The 22862-nt window shown below is 43.4% G+C and overlaps 1 protein-coding gene across 3 annotated transcripts in view; it reads left to right on the plus strand.

Moving 5' to 3' along the window:
- The window catches only part of LOC126293756 (tyrosine-protein kinase Fer-like), a 125611-nt gene that overhangs the window by 15823 nt on the left and 86926 nt on the right, over positions 1–22862 (plus strand). For all 3 annotated transcript variants that reach the window (XM_049987107.1, XM_049987109.1, XM_049987108.1), the window contains exon 2: positions 17607–17795. In XM_049987107.1, coding sequence (XP_049843064.1) covers positions 17607–17795 — 189 coding nt within the window. The remainder of the gene's footprint in view (positions 1–17606; positions 17796–22862) is intronic.

Raw genomic sequence — 22862 nt, forward strand, 5'->3', positions numbered from 1 at the left:
AATTTACTGCGTATAGCACAGTGATCACGTATGTGTAGATGTGCATGATGTCCAGAGGCGCCGCTCAAAAGGGAACCATACAACCTTCCCCTCGCCGATTTAATAAACACTGAAAGAGCGTGTGGTGTGATGGTGAGGCAACTGTTTGGTCAGTCAAATGGTTCAAATGGTTCTGAGCACTATGGGACTGTGGTCATCAGTCCCCTAGAACTTAGAACTACTTAAACCTAACCAACCCAAGGGCATCACACACATCCATGCCCGAGGCAGGATTCGAACCTGCGACCGTAGTGGTCACGCGGTTCCAGACTGAAGCGCCTAGAACCGCACGGCCACAACGGCCGGCTTTGGTGAATCGATTGGTTTTTCGTTCAGTCGTTTTTTTTTTTTTAATTGACTGAAAGAACCGAATGAAACAGGGCCGTATCAGTTGTATGAATGATTCCACTCACCCACTGGGCTTCAGTGTTTTCCTTCAATGCCAGACAACTGACTGAAGCATGTCTCCCTCCCTTGTGGCCATTATACGAGTGTTTTCACTCACTCTCCGGGACTGAGTGGTTTTATTTATATACTTTTTCGGATTTTTCGGTTGAACATGAACCGTGACTACTGTTCACAACTTTTTTTATGACAAAGTATTTCATTTTCAAGGGTGTGTGAATGAAATATATATTTCTAAAAATAAATAACAGGTTGTATCAGAAAGAATCATCCGATTTGGCACATCTATATTCCTCAAACTAATAAACATATACCATGAATTTTGTTTTTTGATGAACGGGAAACTCAAAAAGAGTTTTTAAATACTGTTTCATAGGTGTTCAACATGCCCCCTTGAGATGCATGGCATTATGTCAATGCGTTATTCAAATTGCTCCCGCACTGTAGCGAGCATGTCTTGAGTTACAGCTTCCACAGCTGCTGTTACGTGATGGCCGTGCGTTTCTAGGCGCTACAGCCTGGAGCCGCGAGACCGCTACGGTCGCAGGTTCGAATCCTGCCTCGGGCATGGATGTGTGTCCTTAGGTTAGTTAGGTTTAATTAGTTCTAAGTTCTAGGCGACTGATGACCTCAGAAGTTGAGTCGCATAGTGCTCAGAGGCATTTGTACCATTTGTTACGTGGTGTCTCAGTTCATTCGTTGTTGTCGGTAACAGAGGCACACAAACAGCGACTTTTATAAGACCCCATAAGAAAAATCACATGCAGTCAGGTCCAGTGACCCTGGAGAACACTAACGTAAGGCTGAATCATTTTGTCCAGTGCGACCGATCCATCGTTCAGTAACCCTTGATTTAAAAATTTCCCGCCGAGCGGGATTAGCCGAGCGGTCTTGGGCGCTGCAGTCATGGACTGTGCGGCTGGTCCCGGCAGAGGTCCCGCGCGTGGGTGTGTGTGTTTGTCCTTAGGATAATTTAGCTTAAGTAGTGTGTAAGCTTAGGGATTGATGACCTTAGCAGTGAAGTCCAATAAGATTTCACACACATTTGAACATTATTTTAAAAATTTCCCGCATTTCCAGATGCCAGTGTGGTGGTACCTCATCTTGTTGGTGAATGAGGTCGTTCGAATCAGTCTCCAACTGTGGGAAAAGAAAGTTCTCTAGCATATCGAGATACGTGCTTCCTGTAATAGTGTTTCCCGTGAAACTGCACAAAGCACATTAAATTTTGGAGAGTTCCTCTCATATACAGCTTCATATGATTGTTCCGTACCCCATATTCTCACAATATAACGGTTCACCTTTCACCTTTTCATTTAAATGGAATGTTGCCTCATCGCTAAACACTAAGAGTGGAAGAAAACTGGTCATCATCCATCTTCCCAAGAGCTAAATTACATTCACGAAGAGCTGTTTGTCACCTTCACAAAGAGCTTCTTTTTTTTTCTTTATTGAATTTCGATTCCCCCCCAAGGGGACAGACTGGCAGCAGCTTATTACGCTGCTCTGCAGCCTACAGACTTTTTAAAACGTCAGAAGAAGTTAAGAAACAATAAAAGCAGGCGATAAAACGGTGGAAAATTGTGGAAAGTTAAAACATAAAGAAAAGGGTTGGCAAAGCGAATAAGATACACAGAATGCAGACAGGTAACATAGTAGACACACAACTGAAAAAACATGGCGACAGTCTGGTTTCTGTTCACAAGAGAAACAAAATCACACCCAGCGACAGTTTGATGTTCGTTTGCAACACTTCGGAAAAGACACAACACTGAACACTCACTTTAAACACTGCACTAAAATGTAGGCACAAAGAGGACACACCATAGCCTAGGGCAGATAGGAGGGAGGGGGGACCTGGACAGATGGGGGGGAGGGGAAACAAGGAGGGAGGAGAGGAAAAACGAAAGGGGGGAACCAAAGGAAGGAGAGGACTAATAAGGGGGGAGAGGGGCACGGCAGACGCGGGAGGGAATGGGAAAAGGCAGAGGAGGGAAATGCAAAAGGACTCGGGGGAGAGAAGGGGGGGCAGAGAGAGGGTAGATGGGGAAAAAAGGTGATGTAAGGGGGGGGGGGGGGGGGAAGGGAGCCCACGAAAAGGATGGAGGAGAGGAAGGGGGTGAGGATCATAGGAGGGTCAACTGGAGGGAGAGAGGGCATCATCCGGGAGGGGGAGTTAATGGAAGCGACCTTGGGAAAGGAGATGAAGAGCTTGCAGTAGCTGAATTTCGTATGGTTTCTCGACGTCTGTGTCAGACATTCGGGGACGGCACGGCGATTTGCCTTTGCACAAACAACCTGTCTCTCGGAATTGTCCGTGCCACCGCCTAATGTCTGTTCTGTAGCAGGGTCAACACCATACCCAGTACGAAAAGTCACGCTGAACAATTATTACTGACCTGTACTGCAAGAAGCGTAGAACACAAAACGTTTTCTGTCGTCCCGACTCCATTTCTACTAGACTTGAAGTGGGCGCACACTGCTGCTACCTAGCGGCAACCATGTAAAACTCAAGAGTTAGCTCTTTACAACAATACATCGTTGACGTACATATTTCACAGAACATAATAGCTCTGATTTTTTAAAATCGGATGATTCTTTTTGATACAACCTGTGTTTTAAAATGTATTATTTACTAACTCAAATACGAAGTTCCGTACTTGCGATATCAAAAATCAACTTTTGGTTTGTTTCAAAAGTATGGTATATGGTACTGCACTGTAAATTTGCGTAAATATAAATGGAATTTCTAACACGCCTTTAGCAGAATAGCCCCGCGGTTTGAGGCGTCATGTCACGGTTTGCGCGGCCCCTTCCGCCGGAGGTTCGACTCTTCCCTCAGGCATGGGTGCGTGTGTTGTTCTTAGCATAAGTTAGTTTAAGTAGTGTGTAAGTCTAGGGACCGATGACCTTAGCTGTTTGGTCCCTTAGGAATTCATGTCAGCACGTTGTAGGTGTCGCTACCGGTGCCAACCTTGTGTGATTGCTGTGAAAAGCTTATAATTTGCGTGTCACACAATCTTCTTTCTGCCGACTAAATTCGCGTCTGTAGCCCGTCATCTTCGTGGTCTAGCAATTTTAATGGCCAGTAGTCTATTTCTACAGAAGATACAAAATTGTTGACAGGTAGAATATTTACAATGTACAGGAGTAATTCGAAGTTGAATTTACAATTTACGTTCTAATATTTGCGTAACTAAAACTCAATAGAGGTGGGAACAGGAAATTTTGTTTGGTCATTTACTACTACGTTAGTATTTCTAGTATTTCTGTCACACAATCTTCTTTCTGCCGACTAAATTCGCGTCTGTAGCCCGTCATCTTCGTGGTCTAGCAATTTTAATGGCCAGTAGTCTATTTCTACAGAAGATACAAAATTGTTGACAGGTAGAATATTTACAATGTACAGGAGTAATTCGAAGTTGAATTTACAATTTACGTTCTAATATTTGCGTAACTAAAACTCAATAGAGGTGGGAACAGGAAATTTTGTTTGGTCATTTACTACTACGTTAGTATTTCTAGTATTTCCAATGCGGTCATCTTTCTGCTTTTCTTCACAGTGGGTAAAACTTAACACTCTGCGTCAAGTCAGTGGTTTTCTGTTAAAAGTTGTTCCACAAAGGTTCGGTATGTCTTTATGTCTTTTTTATCTTTAGCTTCTCTCATGTTGAGATAACCTAGCTGCCACAGTTCCGCCCGTTTGTTCTGTACTGTATATAGTTTTCCATAGTGCGTGTACGCGATTTGTTTGCAAACACCGCTCTGTGGCGATTGTTGCTGATCTCTTTTCTACTAGAATAAAAATTGAATTATTGCTATTATAAAACGTAGGACTGCTGTTGCGAGACTTTTTTGCTACGTTATCTGAAATTTTACTGATATATGTGGCTGACTCACAAGTGTTAACAGCTAGTGATTGTTTTCTGTTGGCCAGCGTGCATATTCACTTCTTACTTATCGATCACGGCAGAGCTGTAGTCATTACTGGAGGCGATAAGTTTAATAATTTGCGGTTTTGTCTGAAAGCAAGATTCAGTAATGGAAGATATCAGGAGATACTCCATCGAAAGGAAAGTTCCGTGTTTGTGACTCTGTGGGCTATCGGAGGTTTCACGGATTATCGTATCTGTAGCTGCGGTTTTCCTATACGTGCGAAATAAGTGTCTTCTTGTGCTGATGTCTACGTTATCGTCTAGCCCCATGATCAACTGCATTTTCTTATGTTGGGGGTTCAAATGTTGGATCAATGTATTAATTTGTCTATTTAATTTTTTTTCTTTCCATATTCATAAAATCGTTTGGGTCAAAGTGTAGCGTACGAATCTCAACGTTATTGTGAACGTGTACGACATCTTTCCGCGAAATATCTCTTAAGCATTTTCAACAAAAAATTTTAACTCTGAAAGGGAAACTAAGTATCTATAGGTTACAAGATAACTGAATTGTTCCGTATTGCTAAACAGTGACAATAGTAGTTATCTGTATGTGCTGCAATTGACTGTAACTGTTCGTTTGCACATTTTTGACATACAGAGTGTACATAAAGTCCTGAGACACTTATTTATTGCACGAGAACCAAATATTGTACAGATATCATACACTAGTGGACATTAAGATTGCTACACCACGAAAATGACATGCTACAGACGTGAAATTTAACGGAGATGATGTTACATGAAAATGATTAGCTTTTCAGAGCATTCACACAAGGTTGGCGCCGGTGGCGACACCTACAATGTGCTGACATGCGCAAAGTTTCAAACCGATTTCTCATACTCAAACAGAGATTGACCGGCGTTGCCTCGCGAAACGTTGTTGTGATGCCTCATGTAAGGAGGAGAAATGATTACCATCACGTTTCCGACTTTGATAAAGGTCGGTTTGTAGCCTATCGCAATTGCGGCTTATCGTATCGCTAAGTTGCTGCTCGCGTTGTTCGTGATCCAATGACTGTTAGCAGAATATGGAATCGATGGGTTCAGGAGGGTAATACGGAACGCCGTGCTGGATCCCAACAGGCTCGTATCACTAGCAGTCGAAATGACGGGCATCTTATCCGCATGGCTGTAACGGATCGTGCAGCCACGTCTCGATCCCTGAGTCAACAGATGCGGACGTTTGCAAGGCAACAACCATCTGCACGAACAGTTCGACGACGTTTGCATCAGCACGGGCTATCAGCTCGGAGACCGTAGCTGCGGCCACCCTTGACTCTGCCTCTCATGGTGTACTCAACGACGAACCAGGGTGCACGAATGGCAAAACGTCATTTTTTCGGATGAATACAGGTTCTGTTTACAGCATCATGATGGTCGCATTCGTGTTTGGCGACATCGCGGTGAACCCATATTGGAAGCGTGTATTCGTCGTCGCCATACTGGCGTATCACCCGGCGTGATGGTATGGGGTGCAATTGGTTGCACGTGTCGGGCGCCTCTTGTTCGCATTGATGGTACTTTGAACAGTGGACGTTACATTTCAGATGTGTTACTACCCGTGGCTCTACCCTTCATTGGATCCCCGCGAAACCCACAGTTCAGTAGGATACTGCACCACCGCATGATGCAGGTCCTGTACGGGCCTTTCTGGATACAGAAAATGTTTGACTGCTGCCCTGGCCAGCACATTCTCAAAGTCTCTCACAATACGCCAGTCCCTATTCTTGATGAACTGTGGTATCGTGTTGAAGCTGCATGGGCAGCTGTAGCTGTACACGCCATCCAAACTCTATTTGACTCAATGTCCAGGCATATCAAGGCCGTTATTACGGCCAGAGGTGGTTATTCCCGGTACTGATTTCTCAGGATCTATGCACCCAAATTGCGTGAAAATGTAATCACATGTCAGTTCTAATATATTTGTCCAATGAACTGCATTTTTTCTTGGTGTAGCAATTTTAATATCCAGTAGTGTACAAAAATATGTAAACAGGCGGGATACGTCGTTGCTGTTGGCACGCCTGTATGACAAGTGTCTTGCGCAGTTGTTAGATCGGCTACCGCTGCTACCGTGGAAGTTGATCTAGATGTAACTGAGTATGAACGTCTTCTCACAGTCGGCTCATGAGCGATGAGCATTTCCAAGGTAGCGATGAAGTGGGGATTTCCCCGTACGACCATTTCACGAGCGTACCGTGAATATGAGGAATCCGATAAAAATCTCCGTCATGACTGCGTCCGGAAAAAGATCCTGCAAGAACGAGACCAACGACGAGTGAAGAGAATCGTTCAACGTGAAAGAATCGCAACACTTGCGCAAACTGCTGCTGATTTCGATGTTGGGCCATAAAGTGTTAGCGTGCGAACCGTTGAACAAAACATCGTCGTTATGGGCTTTCGGAGTCAAAAATGGTTCGAATGGCTCTGAACACTATGGGACTTAACATCTATGGTCATCAGTCCCCTAGCACTTAGAACTACTTAAACCTAACTAACCTAAGGACAGCACACAACATCCAGTCATCACGAGGCAGAGAAAATTCCTGACCCCGCCGGGAATCGAACCCAGGCGCGGAAAGCGAGAACGCTACCGCACGACCACGACCTGCGGTCCTTTCGAAGGCCCACTCATGTACCCTTGATGACTGCACGACAGAAAGCTTTACGCCTCGCCTGGGTCCGACGACACCGACATCGGACTGTTGATGACTGGAATGGAATGGAATGATCATATAAAGTTGATCGTCGGTAAAGCAGATGCCAGACTGAGATTCATTGGGAGAATCCTAAGGAAATGCAATCCGACAACAAAGATAGTAGGTTACAGTACGCTTGTTCGCCCACTGCTTGAATACTGCTCAGCAGTGTGGGATGCGCACCAGATAGGGTTGATAGAAGAGATAGAGAAGATCCAACGGAGAGCAGCGCGCTTCGTTACAGGACCATTTAGTAATCTCGAAAGCGTTACGGAGATGATAGATAAACTCCAGTGGAAGACTCTGCAGAAGAGACGCTCAGTAGCTCGGTACGGGCTTTTGTTAAAGTTTCGAGAACATACCTTCACCGAAGAGTCAAGCAGTATATTGCTCCCTCCTACGTATATTTCGCGAAGAGACCGTGAGGATAAAATCAGAGAGATTAGAGCCCACACAGAAGCATACCGACAATCCTTCTTTCCGCGTACAATACGAGACTGGAATAGAAGGGAGAATCGATAGAGGTACTCAGGGTACCCTCCGCCACACACCGTCAGGTGGCTTGCGGAGTATGGATGTAGATGTAGATGTAGATGTAGAAACGTTTTGTCTGGTGAGACGAGTCTCGTTTCAAATTGTTTGGATCGGATGGACGAGTTATGATGTATCATGGAGCTTAACTTGCTGTGACAGTGCGAGAGAGAGAGAGAGAGAGAGAGAGAGAGAGACATATTGTTTATTACTCTGTGGCTGTCAGCGCTCACATAATTATTCTTAGGATTTAGAGCTTTTGTTCTTGTTAAGAATGATTTTTCAAGAATAATGCCATTCTTGTGATGTAAAAATCGACGCCATTGAGAGATTTTGATTCACATTGAAAAATATATGTGTATATGGAAGGAAATCAGTTAATAGAACAATAAAGTATTGTTCATTTAAAGAAGGTAGGTGTTATTCTACAAACAGCGAATACTTCTATTGTGATTTAATAATAAATACCAGCTTGAGAGCAGTTCCGATGGGAGCGTTCAGTTATAGTGAAATAGTTCGATGCTTTCTTCGGAAAAGAAGTCACTTCATGCATCATTCAAATGCACAATTGTACCTGGACATTTCTCAGAACTGAAAGCAATCTGATTGCTATGCAACAGAGCCCCGAAGAATATTTCTCCGTACTGTGGTTACCGCTTTCAGCTCAACAGGGTATCTGCAGCAGCTTGAGCAGATTTCTACAACAGTGGAAGCGTGTAATCGCTATCAGTTTCACACATCGCCCTGTTTACGCTGTATGAATTTGGACATACAGTTACACACATAGAAAGACAATACAAGGTGGTGTGGGAAACATTTCGGTATAAAGCTCCTGTAGAGCTAAACTGTAATTATCCTAGTAATAGTAGTAGTAGTAAATAATTGTTTTTTCGAGGGAGCCTTTATAGTGTACGGGTGCGGAGACAACCTTATGAATCCATGGACCCCGCATGTCAGCAGGGGACTGTTCAAGCTGGTGGAGGCTCTGTAATGGTGTGGCGCGTGTGATATGGGAACCCTTACACGTCTAGATACAACTGTGACAGGTGACCCGTACGTAAGCATCCTGTCTGATCACTTGCATTCAGTCAGAGTCATTGTGCATTCCGACAGACTTGGACAGTTCCAGCAGGACAATGCGTTACCCCACACGCCCAGAATTGCTACAGAGTGGCTCCAGCAACACTCTTATGACGTTAAACACTTCCGCTGGCCACCAAACTCCCCAGACGTCAACATTATTGAGCATATCTGGGATGCCTCGCAACGTGCTGTTCATAAGAGATCTGTACGCCCTCGTACTCTTACGGATTTACGGACAGCCCTGCAGGATTCATGATGTCAGTTCCCTCCGGCACTACTTCAGACATTAGTCGAGTCCGTGCCACGTCGTGTTGTGGCACTTCTGTGTGCTCGCAGGGACCCTAACACGAATTAGGCAGGTGTATCAGTTTCTTTGGCTCTTAAGTGTATTATGTATGTGAAATATAGTAACTTCTATTACCCAAGATAGTTCATCTTCCTTCCTTTTACGAATGTAATACCTCATGTTTCACCCTGTGATTATGGCCTTCTTAGAGCAGATGGTCTGCAAAAGTAGAATCCTCTGTGCACTTCCTTCAAGCAGGTATATATTGCCCTGCCAGACTGACCTACATAGCATTTGCCACAATTACAAGTTATTTTATATATTCCACTCTTTTCCAAACCTGAGCTGCGGTCCTTAACAATGGGCAAAAAGTGACCAGCAGTGTTGTGCACACAAACTTATGTTGTTTCAGTCCTGGATTTAAGCGTTCTGGCTATGAGCGGTGAAATTTTTCCTGAGTATGGAACATAATTTACTTCTTTGGCTCTGAAGTGTATTATGTATGTGAAATATATTAGGCATTTATGTTGTCTGTATGTATTTATGTATATTATGTACGTATAACAGTAGGCACCAGTTTCTTCGGGATCCGTGAAAACGTTTAATACCATTTCCGCGGAGCCTTTTTATCGTCTCTCTGTCCGTCTGTCCTTAGGATCCGCATGTTTAAAATAGTTTTAAAAATACTGTTTAATACACTTTCTAAACAAATGACGGTTTCATTAAAGTGCTTTAACCGTTGTATAATACAAAAATCTGCCTTTCATTCGGCGAAACATCGCCTAATGTCCATCCCATGAGTGAAAGTTATTACCAAATGGAAAAACGCAATCAGACAAGTGGCACCTAGCAATGGCTATTATTGTACTAGGACCGTTGATAAAATATCGATATATTTTCCACAACATAACTAAATATCAACAACGTTTTCTTTCTGACATATCTGTATAACGCCATCAAAATGGCAATATCATGTGCCGATATTTTTACTTTATATTATAGTTTTTTCTCAATTTTTGGTAAATATTTGAAATTGTTCTTTTGAAATTGTAATAGAACATAATATTACTTTCACTGTGTGAAGGAGTCTTGCTGCTTTTTGACCTTTCATCACGCCCAGGCTTTCTGTTTGACTGTGTGACCCAAACATAGGTGGTGCAAAAGTCAAAATGTACTGGGGACTTTCCCGATGTGAAGAAGTTGCACTCAGTTGTGTTAAAAAACAATTTTTAACGCAAATATAGTTGAATTCTTTTATCTCGGCGGTTCGCGCATGCCCGCCCAGACGCGGGAGATTGCTGCGTTGCCAGTTGTACACGCCAAGCAAACTTGCGTTTAGGGGAGAGCGCGCAGTTTATGAAGTACAGCCACCACGGCCGCATTAACCCTTTCGCTGCTACAGAGACGTGCTCCCCGCATTCTGCGTGATTTTGTCATCACTGCACTGCTCGCCTGTGCTGACACATGGTGTTCCGAGTGCTTTGACACACTTATCATTCGAATTCACAAAAACTGTTTGGTCAAAAAATTTGATTTTTATACATCTTCTTGATGATACCTTCCCCCAATAAATGACTTAATTTTGTTTCGATGTTCAGCCCAGTTATTGTGCTGCATTAAATGTAGTAAAGCATTGCACGAAATTTTGAAGAGTTTGCAGAGGTAAAAGTCCATAGCGTATACTTTCTGTACGGTCGATTTTAGTTTCCACTAGAATTTTCAAAAAATTGCATTCAAACGAATACAATTCATGAAGTAAGGCACGTCGATATTGTTTTTAACTGAAGAAAACATTAAGCACCGTACAAGGTTTGAACTCAAAACTTTTCACTTAGGAGCCAAACACTTTAACCATTACGCTAACACAGCTCGTCATTCAACATATTTCCTAGAGGATTTTAAAATGTGACGCAAAATACCGACAAACAATGTTGGTATGACTATGAATCACTCACGTTTTGTCGAAGTACAATAGGAAATAAACAATTACCGCTTTTCTTTATTGCGAAAAAGCGGTTAGAGAGAATGATACAAAGACCTTTCCTTGCTATCGCCTGAATTAGGAGGCTTATTGCTTGTTTGGTTTAATTAGTTAGTAGAATATGAAGCAGTTGGTATAAAGAATGCTTTTTCCAAACTTTCTATACAAGAAATTCTGCTATCAAGACATTGCTTTTGTTCAATTACTTTATTTATGACTGAACGTTTCCAAAACTGAAGACACTCGTCTGTGCTCTGCACTGCAGTCGAGATCTGGCAACGTCGCTCTCTGTTCATTGGCTGACTGTGTTTTGTGACGTCAGATGCGCAGAACGAACCTAAGCTCGGCCGCCATCGTAAATGGCGCGCACTGTAGTGTGCTGTTTCTTTACGATGACATTCTTCGATTCAGTTGCTGAACATGATGAACAAAAATCTAAACGACAGGCTTGGCCTTCGTGTAGAACAGAGAGATGTGAAGGGGGAATGGTGATGTAATCGGCGCTCTGCGCTACCAACAGGAACAGCAAGCTTTAGATTCACCACGCACTTTTGACACTACAACTACTGGGTAGCTGGCGTTTAAAAAAAAAGAAAAAAGAAAAAGAAAAAAAGGGCAGGTGACCAAAGGGAACGATGGACCCGAGGACCTGACCCATCGCACAGTTTTTATTGTGCCACTTGCATGCGATTGCAATTGTTAGCAAAGTGGTTACCGCCAAGCGTAAACATACACTGTTATCCTTGCACTTCTTGCTCTAAGGGGGATAAGTAGGCTGCTAGTTTGTTGAACTACAGAACATTTAATGATAAACATTTAAGATTTTGGAATAAATCAAAACCTAAATATACAGCTCTAAAACCAGGAGTATATTCACAATATGCAGTCGATATTTTTATAGGGCTATACATTGATATTATTTCCGTCGACATATCGATATATCGTAACTTTTTTCAACATATATAGTGGGATGAGGAAACAAAAGAAAAGTTTGGTGTAGGTATTTAAATCCATGCAGAAGAAATAAAAACGTTGAGGTTCGCCGACGACATTGCAATTCTGTCAGAGGCAGCAAAGGACTGGGAAGAGCAGTTGAATAGAATGAACAGTGTCTTGAAAGGAGGGTACAATATGAACATCAACAAAAGCAAAAATAAGATAATGCAATGTAGTCGAATTAAGTCGGGTGATGCTGAGGGAATTAGATTAGGAAATGAGACACTTAAAGTAGTAAAGGAGTTTTGCTATTTGGGGAGCAAAATAACTGATGATGGCGGAAGTAGAGAGTATATAAAATGTTGACTGGCAATGACAAGGATAGCGTTTCTGAAGAAGAGAAATTTGTTAACATCGAGTATTGATTTAAGTGACAGGAAGTCGTTTCTGAAAGTATTTGTATGGCGTGTAGCTATATATGGAAGTGAAACATGGACGATAAATAGTTTAGACAAGAAGAGAATAGAAGCTTTCAAAATGTGGTGCTACAGAAGAATGCTGAAGATTAGATGGGTGGATTGAATATAATTGAGGAGAAGAGGAGTTTGTCGCACAACTTGACTAGAAGAAGGGATCGGTTGGTAGGACAAGTTCTGAGGCATCAAGGGATCACCAATTTAGTATTGGAGGGCAGCGTGGAGGGTAAAAATCGTAGAGCGAGACCAAGAGATGAATACACTAAGCAGATTCAGAAGGATGTAGGTCGCAGTAGGTACTGGTAGATGAAGAAGCTTGCACAGGATAGAGTAGCATGGAGAGCTGCATCAAAGCAGTCTCAGGACTGAAGACCACAACCACAGCAACATAGTGGGATAATAATGATATTTTTTAAAATATCGATTATCGGACTCCAGATATTTTTAAAAATATCAACAGTCCTGTCTCCAACGTTAATTAATATAATGCACAAAAGCAGAAACCTATGGTCAACCCACCACCTCAAGAACGAAATAAATGATGTTTTATACTCAGGAAAAATCTCACCGGTCATAGCCAGAAAGCTCAAATCCAGGACTGAAACAACATAAGTTTGTGTATACAACACTGCTGGTTACTTTTTGCCCATTGTTAAGGACCGCAGCTCAGGTTTGGAAAAGAGTGGAATATATAAAATAATTTGTAATTGTGGCAAATTCTATGTAGGTCAGTCTGGCAGGGCAATATATACCTGCTTGAAGGAAGAGCACAGATGATTCTACTTTTGCAGACCATCTGCTCTAAGAAGGCCGTAATCACATGGTGAAACATGAGGTATTACATTCGTAAAAGGAAGGAAGATGAACTATCTTGAAATAATAGATGTTACTAAACACACGTCCATCAACCCAAACCAAGTACTGAATGGCCAGACACAGTTCACTTATTGGCCACATTTACTCGCAGACACTACTCATAATGCCATCCAGGCCGCGTTGTAAACGATCCCTCTTACTCACATGCCTCATTTTCCTTTATTTCAGTTGCTATATTTTCTCTTGTTCTGTTTTACTTTGTGTAATAACAGCTGGTCCTCTCACCTGCCTAGTCACTGTTATATCTCACCTATTTGTAACTTGGATCCATTAGAGACAAGATTATTTTATTCAGCCACATCTTTGGATTACGCCACCTAAGTTTATTGTTAGATTATTTTCTGCTATGAACAACTGCTGAAATTTGTATATTGGTTCAAATGGCTCTGAGCACTATGGGACTTAACATGTATTGTCATCAGTCCCCTAGAACGTAGAACTACTTAAACCTAACTAACCTAAGGACACCACATAACACTCAATCATCACGAGGCAGAGAAAAAATTTGTATATTGTTCATTAGTTAATGTGTAACATGTCTTATCTTAGTTAAATAATCTTACATCGCATTTACGCTGAAATAATGTGTCTTGTTTCATTCCTAATTCTAAAATTAACATTTTTCATTTCTGGAAATGGATATAGCAAAGTCCAATACAACAGCCGCGACAATCCGTAACCCCAGCGACAGAAGCACACCAAGCGGCCAGCAAGCATATATAAAACAAAACTCGTCTAGCTTGAAGGGGGAAACCAGATGGCGCTACGGTTGGTCAGCTAGATGGCGGTGCCATAGGTCAAACGGATATAAACTGCCTTTTTTTAAAATAGGAACCTCCATTTTTATTACATATTCGTGTAGTACGTAAAGAAATATGAATGTTTTAGTTGGACCACTTTTTTCGCTTTGTGATAGATTCATCGAACAGTTTCTCTTATTTATGAAGAAAAGTGTACCTATAACAACAAATGTAGCCAGTAGTAAGCGAAAAAATGATGAAATTTCACGTGTAAAAAAAATATTTTGTTATGTTTTTGACCTTCCACTGCTATGAGTGTGAATACCGAATCCTTCCTGGTCATACTGACAAAGTTTAACGAATTCATTTGTAAAAGTATAGACAGTGGAAATTACAATGTCCTGTGGTTCCTCTCCTGCTCCAAGCCGGCCCGTTTGACGTCCTACCTCCCTTAAGTAAGCAGAAAATGATTAAAAACAAACATTATCCTTACGACTCAGGTGACTGTTGCTTTCCCACCGCTTGGAGCGCTACTGTCGATCCAGCTGTGGAACGGTAACAAGTTTCGCATCAAAGAGGCCAGTTGGTTTGGGGGAGGGGACCAAACAGCGATGTCATCGGTCGCATAGGATTAGGGAAGGATGGGAAAGGAAATTGGCAGTGTCTTTTCAAATGAACCATCCCCGCATTTGCCTGAAGAGGTTTAGGGAAATCACGGAAAACTCAGGACGGCTGGACGTGGGTTTGAAACGTCGTCCTCCCGAATGCGAGTTCAGTTTGCTGACCAGTGCGCCACCTCGCACCAAAGAGTGGGTCGACTGTGTGTGTTAAACTGTGATGTGAGAAAATGCAGACCAAGAAAGGGACGGTGCCCCATGCAGTGTTCTGCCAGTTGTTATTTTTATCACACTTGAAAGTGGAATAGGAGCGTAATATTCAGAAATTGAAATTTTAATACGGTGTAGTAAACGAACTGTCAATAAAAATTTTCTCACAATTTCGCTCTCCTCTCCCCCCCCCCCCCTCCCCTTTCCCTCCGCCACTGAGATGTTGTTGTTGTTGTGGTCTTCAGTCCTGAGACTGGTTTGATGCAGCTCTCCATGGTACTCTATCTCCCAGTACCTACTGCAACCTACAGCCTTCTGAATCTGCTTAGTGTATTCATATTTCGGTCTTGAGATGTTACACAACACCAGTTCTCTTAGAAACGTATGGCTTTTTTGGCTGGGAAAAGATAACCTGAAGATGCCAAAATAAGGCGAAACGCGTCGTTGAAGAATAAAAGACCTAAAATTGCAACCAAGACTGTTTGACCCTGTGGTGCGTACCTGTGGTGCGTACCCATACACCCACGACTTGTCAACACTGATAATGGTATTCACGAACTCGAGGCCACTGTTCATTGTGTCCAGCATGTCCTGTGAGACTTGAGCATGTAGTAGCTTATGCTCCACCTCCTGAAGCTTTGGCACGAATTTCGCCGACACTCTCTTCATGGCCAAATATTCTGTAACATTGGAAAGTACTGAAAAAGCCCTAATGCCTACCTCTTCCACAGTTTCTCTGACAGTCCCACGACAGCCCAGAGTGTTCACTCTAGGGATGACCTGGTCATTTGGGCACGTAGATGACCGGCCGCAGCGCCTTTAAGCCGGTCGTACCATACTTTAATCTGTGTGATGACCTTTGCAACGTCACGTGAAAGGCGTCTGAATGTTCTGAATGGTTTCCACCCGGCTCTCGCTCAGATTCTGGAGAAACTTTACTCAGTAGCGCCGCTCCAGAAGTTTTTCCGCTCAATGAAAAACCGACCCGAGTACTATACACTACCTCACTCAACTGCTGTTTTCCAGCAACTGACGCTGCCGACAAGCTGAAAAAAAGTTGTAGCTTGCTCAGGAAGGTTCAAGGTTGGCTCATGGAAGCACACGAGATTCATATCAATCAGGTATTCTCGCAAAAAGAAAACACCACGTAGACTGGTTTTCCAGATATGGTGACAGGACGTTGTGTGGTTTTTCGAAGGCCCTGCTGGAGCTGGAGGAGGACTTGTACTTCCACGGGCGGCTGGACCGCAAGTCGCCGGAACCGCTCCAGTTGTTCCAACATTTTCTGCTCAATGAAAAACCGACCCGAGTACTCCACACTACCTCACTCAACTGCTGTTTTCCAGTAACCGACGCTGCCGACAAGCTGAAAAAAAAATTCTAGCTTGCTCAGGAAGGTTCAAGGTTGGCTCATGGAAGCACACCAGATTCATATCAGTCAGGTGTTCTCGCAAAAAGAAAACACCACGTAGACTGGTTTTCCAGATATGGTGAGAGGCCGCTGTGTGGTGTTTCGCAGGCCCTGCTGGAGCTGGAGGAGGACTCGTACTTCCACGGTCGGCTGGACCGCAAGTCTGCGGAACCGCTCCAGTTGTTCCAACATTTTCCGCTCAATGAAAAACCGACCCGAGTACTCCACACTACCTCACTCAACTGCTGTTTTCCAGTAACCGACGCTGCCGACAAGCTGAAAAAAAGTTGTAGCTTGCTCAGGAGGGTTCAAGGTTGGCTCATGGAAGAACACGAGATTCAAATCAATCAGGTATTCTCGCAAAAAGAAAACACCACGTAGACTGGTTTTCCAGATATGGTGACAGGACGTTGTGTGGTTTTTCGAAGGCTGGAGGAGGACTTGTACTTCCACGGGCAGCTGGACCGCAAGTCGCCGGAACCGCTCCAGTTGTTCCACCATTTTCCGCTCAATGAAAAACCGACCCGAGTACTCCACACTACCTCACTCAACTGCTGTTTTCCAGTAACCGACGCTGCCGACAAGCTGAAAAAAAATTCTAGCTTGCTCAGGAAGGTTCAAGGTTGGCTCATGGAAGCACACCAGATTCATATCAGTCAGGTGTTCTCGCAAAAAGGAAACACCACGTAGACTGGTTTTCCAGATATGGTGAGAGGCCGCTGTGTGGTGTTTCGCAGGCCCTGCTGGAGCTGGAGGAGGACTCGTACTTCCACGGTCGGCTGGACCGCAAGTCTGCGGAACCGCTCCAGTTGTTCCAACATTTTCCGCTCAATGAAAAACCGACCCGAGTACTCCACACTACCTCACTCAACTGCTGTTTTCCAGTAACCGACGCTGCCGACAAGCTGAAAAAAAGTTGTAGCTTGCTCAGGAGGGTTCAAGGTTGGCTCATGGAAGAACACCAGATTCATATCAGTCAGGTGTTCTCGCAAAAAGAAAACACCACGTAGACTGGTTTTCCAGATATGGTGACAGGACGTTGTGTGGTTTTTCGAAGGCCCTGCTGGAGCTGGAGGAGGACTTGTACTTCCACGGGCGGCTGGACCGCAAGTCGCCGGAACCGCTCCAGTTGTTCCAACATTTTCCGCTCAATGAAAAACCGACCCGAGTACTCCACACTACCTCACTCAACTGCTGTTTTCCAGTAACCGACGCTGCCGACAAGTTGAAAAAAAAATTCTAGCTTGCTCAGGAAGGTTCAAGGTTGGCTCATGGAAGCACACCAGATTCATATCAGTCAGGTGTTCTCGCAAAAAGAAAACACCACGTAGACTGGTTTTCCAGATATGGTGTGAGGCCGCTGTGTGGTGTTTCGCAGGCCCTGCTGGAGCTGGAGGAGGACTCGTACTTCCACGGGCGGCTGGACCGCAAGTCTGCGGAACCGCTGCTGCGCCGCGACGGAGACTTCCTGGTGCGGGAGACGCTCTTACTGGGCGTCTGGCAGCTGGCGCTGTCCGTGCGCTGGAGGGGCCAGCACCGCCACTTCGTGATCCAGACGACTCCAGAGGTCAGTCGCTGTGCTCTCGGGCTGGACGCTCGCGTGGTTGTGGCTGTGTGTGTGCGTGGCGGGGAGGGGGTGGGAGTGAGTGGTTCTGCGTTGCTGTGGAACGACCTTTAATGCTACATTTCATATTCTTGTCTTTTCTTTTTAAATTTTATATTCTATTTTCTTTTAAGGGGGGAGGACGTAAAATAGGCCGACTTGGAGCATGACAGGCATCACAGGATATTTTAATACTTTATACTTTACTTTTACAAGTAAATTCGTAAAACTTTGTCAGCATGACCAGGAAGGATTCAGGATTCACACTCGTAGCAGCGGAAGTTCAAAAACATAACGAAATAATTTTTTCTACATGTGAAATTTCATCATTTTTTCACTTACTATTATCTGCATTTGTTGTTATAGGTACACCTTTCTTCATAAGTGAGACTGTTCGATGAATTTTGGACAGCATACAAACCATACTTACAGGTGTCTGAAACTGAAGAATCTATTTAATTCATGAATAAATGGATGATATGTTACGTTTTAAACTGTATGTTTAGAAGAAAACCAAATTTTGTAGTTAATTATCTCAATTTTTTCCACAGTTTTTAGTAGATTTGGAAAATTCTAGAGTTTCATACACCTGTAAGTATGGTTTGTATGCTGTGCAAAATTCATAAAACAATCTCTCTTACTTGTGAAGAAAAATGTACCTATAGCAACAAATGCAACCAACAGTAAGTGAAAAAATGATGAAATATCATATCTAAAAAAAATTATTTTGCTATGTTTTTGCGCTTCCACTGCTATGAGTGTGTATCCTGAATCCTTCCTGGTCATGCTGACAACGTTTTATGTACTCATTTGTGAAAGTATAGACAGGGTAAATTAAAATGTCCTGCTCCAAGTCGGCCCCTTTGACGTCCTACCCCCCCTTAACGTATTCAACTTTTGCAGTCCTGTCTTCCTCAGTTGCGTGTAATATTACTGTATACTGATAATTGTTACGTGTGGACCGTCTCACAGCAACTGAATAAAACACAATTTTACTGTCATACGAGTTTCGCCTTTATTTTCTGCAAGGCATCATCAGTGGCCTGGAATATGCACATTTGTTTGCAATGTAATTGACATTTTTCTCACTATACCTGTTGATGTTGTGGTCTTCAGTCCTGAGACTGGTTTAATGCAGCTCTCCATGCTACTCTATCCTGTGCAAGCTTCTTCATCTCCCAGTACCTACTGCAACCTACATCCTTTTCAAGATGCTTAATGTATTCATCTCTGGGTGTCGCTCTACGATTTTTACTGTCCACGCTGCCCTCCAGTACTAAATTGGTGATTCCTTGATGCCTCAGAACATGTCCTGCCAACAGATCCCTGCCGGCCGCGGTGGTCTCGCGGTTCTAGGCGCTCAGTCCGGAACCGCGGGACTGCTACAGTCGCAGGTTCGAATCCTGCCTCGGGCATGGATGTGTGAGATGTCCTTAGGTTAGTTAGGTTTAATTAGTTCTAAGTTCTAGGGGATTGATGACCACAGATGTTAAATCCTATAGTGCTCAGAGCCATTTCAATTTGAACAGATCCCTTCTACTAGTCAAGATGCGCGACAAATTCCTCTTTTCCCCAGTTATATTCACTAGTTTCTCATTAGTTATGTGATCTACCCATCTAATCTTCAGCATTAGTCTGTAGCACCACATTTCAAAAGCTTCTATTCTCTTCTTGTCCAAACTATTTATCGTCCATGTTTCACTTCCATACATGGCTACACTCCATATAAATACTTTCAGAAACTACTTCCTGACACTTCTTCAGAAACACTTTCCTTCCCATTGCCAGTCTACATTTATCCTCTCTACTTCGGCCATCATCAGTTATTTTGCTCCCTACGTAGCAAAACTCCTTTTCTACTTTAAGTATCTCATTTCCTAATCTAATTCGCTCATCATCACCCGACTTAATTCGACTACATTCCATTATCCTCGTTTTGCTTTTGTTGATGTTCATCTTATATCCTCCTTTCAAGACACTATCCATTCCGTTCAACTGCTCTTCCAAGTCCTTTGCTGTCTCTGACCGAATTACAATGTCATCGGCGAACCTTAAACTTTTTATTTCTTCTCCGTGGATTTTAATACCTACTCCGAATTTTTCTTTTGTTTCCTTTACTGCTAGCTCAATATACAGATTGAATAACATCGGGGATAGGCTACAACGCTGTCTCTCCCTTCCTGACCACTGCTTCCCTTTCATGTCACTAGACTCTTATAACTGCCATCTTGTTTCTGTACAAATTGTAAATAGCCTTTCGCTCCCTGTGTTTTCCCCCTGCCACCTTTAGAATTTGAAAGGGAGTATTCCAGTCATCATTTTCAAAACCTTTCTCTAATTCTACAAGTGCTACAAACATAGGTGTGCATTTTCTTAATCTACCTTGTAAGATAAGACGTCGGGTCAGTATTGCCTCACGTGTTACAAAATTTCTACGAAATCCAAACTGATCTTCCCCGAGGTCGGCTTCTTACAGTTACTCCTTTCAGCTGTAAAGAATTCGAGTTAGTATTTTGCAGCCGTGGCTTATTAAACTGATAGTTCGGTAATTTTCATATCTGTCAACACCTGCTTTCTTTGGGATTGGAATTATTATATTCTTCATGAAGCCTGAGGGTATTTCGCCTGTCTCAAACATTTTGCTCACCAGCTGGTAGAGTTTTGTCAGGACCGGCTCTCCCAAGGCCGTCAGTAGTTCTAATGGAATATTGTCTACTCCCGGGGCCTATACTTATAGGTTATATTATAGGTTATGAAAAGTTCGGGGGGTTGGTATTTCTTAGTATTAAGTAGTAATGTTTTGAAGTGTACTTACAGGTTGCGTGGACAATTTCTTACATATTACGCTCCTGTTGCATTTTTGGTGTTCTTCTGCTTCTTATGAATGCCAGTTTCGCGGTTTTTTCCCACATTCCACAGCACTATTAACTGAACGCTTGTTTCAATGCTTTGTTTTGGTTTGCATTGCCGACTGCGAAATGTTTTTGCCAAAGATCGCATGTAATTACCAAACCTTCGATTGTAATTATTGAAGTATCTGTGATCTGTATGCATTTGTATGTGTGTGTTTCTTTGTATGTTTTGGTGTGATATAACTTTGTTGTGTTGTGTATGTCTGTCTGTCGGGACAGAAGTTAAGTCCTATATATATATATATAATGTGTGTGTGGGCTCTGCTTGTGTGTGTGTGTGTGTGTGTGTGTGTGTGTGTGTGTGTGTGTGTGTATTTTCACGTGATACAAAAAAAATTGTGTCACACCAAAATTCACACACACACACACACTCAAGCAGAGCCCATAATAAAAGGCCAAGCGCGTATGGCACTAAAATTGTGTTTTATTCAGTTGCTGCCAGACAGTCCATAAGTAAATATTATCAATATACCGTAATATTTTATATTAGTCTGTTATTTGGAGTCTGATCCAGTATTACCGGGCGGTTATAATTAAACTTTCCCTGTCTAACACGGAAACCAATTACCGTAAGAGGACCATACTTGGTAGCATTGATGTCAAGGACACGGGGAAGGGAAATAATGCAGAATCAATTCATCTGAGCCACTTTTTGATGTGCTGCTACGGAACTTCATACCATTACAAACCAGTAACATTACTGCTACGAAACGGGGCTCAACATGGCGCCCATCAGTGTCCAGAAGAGTATGAAGGCGCAGGATTGTATTCTGCACAGCAGCGCGAACCATGTCTGTACGTAGGCTGGCTACCTCTCTTGATATACTGCGCTTCAGATCAGCACATGTGTGAAAGTTTTGGTAATGCCCTTCCTTCGGGTAGTCCTACAACCAGAAATCACAGGGAGTGAGATGAGGTGATCGTGCCGTTCAAGCATTTGGAAACGATCGGCTGATAATTTGATCGTTTCCAAATGATGTTTCGGAGAAGCGGGTGAATTTCGCGGGCAATGTACGTTGGGGCTCCAACTTGCATGAAAGCTGTCGAGTTCAACGGCGTTCTCTCCTGTAGGGTGGGTATGACATGCTGGAGAAGCATATCGCACTAACGCTGGTCAGTCACACTGCACGTCTTTCATCCTTGAGCGCCAACCTTTCAAAAAAATAATGGGCCAGTGATGAATGTAGCCGTGAAGCCACACCGTATGGTGACGCGTTCACTATACAGAGGAACTTGGTGTACAGTGAGTGGAGGTGAAGATCTCCACACTCGGCAAGTATGTGTGTTCACCTCATCCGTCAGAGACAAATGAGCTTTGCCCGTCCATAGGATGTTCCAGGGCCAGCCCTCCTCAGCTTCAAGCCTTGCGAGAAAGTGGAGAGCGAAATCCACCTCTCGTCGTGCGTTCTATGGTGCAGGCTACTGTACGATATGGTCCTTGTACCGATACCATTTGAGAACCGTTCGAAGTACCTTCCGTTCAGTGGACAACGGGATGTTCAACTGTCGTGACACACTGCCAGACGATCGGGAATTGCACGCAGGGTTGTCTGCCATGGCAACAGCGATTCCATCAACCACTTGTCGTGCAAATGGTCATCGGCCTCTTCCCGTAACAACGCCCAGTTCTCCAGTTGATTCGAACTTCTTCACCATCTCCTCACAGCAGGTGGAGAAACAGGACCCTTTCCTAATACACTACTGGCCATTACAATTGCAACACCACGAAGATGACGTGCTACAGACGCGAAATTTAACCGACAGGAAGAAGATGCTGTGATATGCAAATGATTAGCTTTTCAGAGGATTCACACAAGGTTGGCGCCGATTGCGACGTCTACAACGTGCTGACATGAGGAAAGTTTCCAACCGATTTCTCATACACAAACAGCAGCTGACCGGCGTTGCCTGGTGGAACGTTGTTGTGACGCCTCGTCTAAGGAGGAGAAATGCGTACCATTACGTTTCCGGCTTTGATAAAGGGCGGAATGTAGCCTGTCGCGAATGCGGTAAATCGTATCGCGACATTGCTGCTCCCGTTGGTCGAGATCCAATGACTGTTGGCAGAATATGGGTTCAGGAGGCTAATACGGGACGCCGTGATGGATCCCAACGGCCT

The sequence above is a fragment of the Schistocerca gregaria genome, chromosome 10, assembly GCF_023897955.1.
Source record: "Schistocerca gregaria isolate iqSchGreg1 chromosome 10, iqSchGreg1.2, whole genome shotgun sequence".
Classification (NCBI taxonomy): domain Eukaryota; kingdom Metazoa; phylum Arthropoda; class Insecta; order Orthoptera; family Acrididae; genus Schistocerca; species Schistocerca gregaria.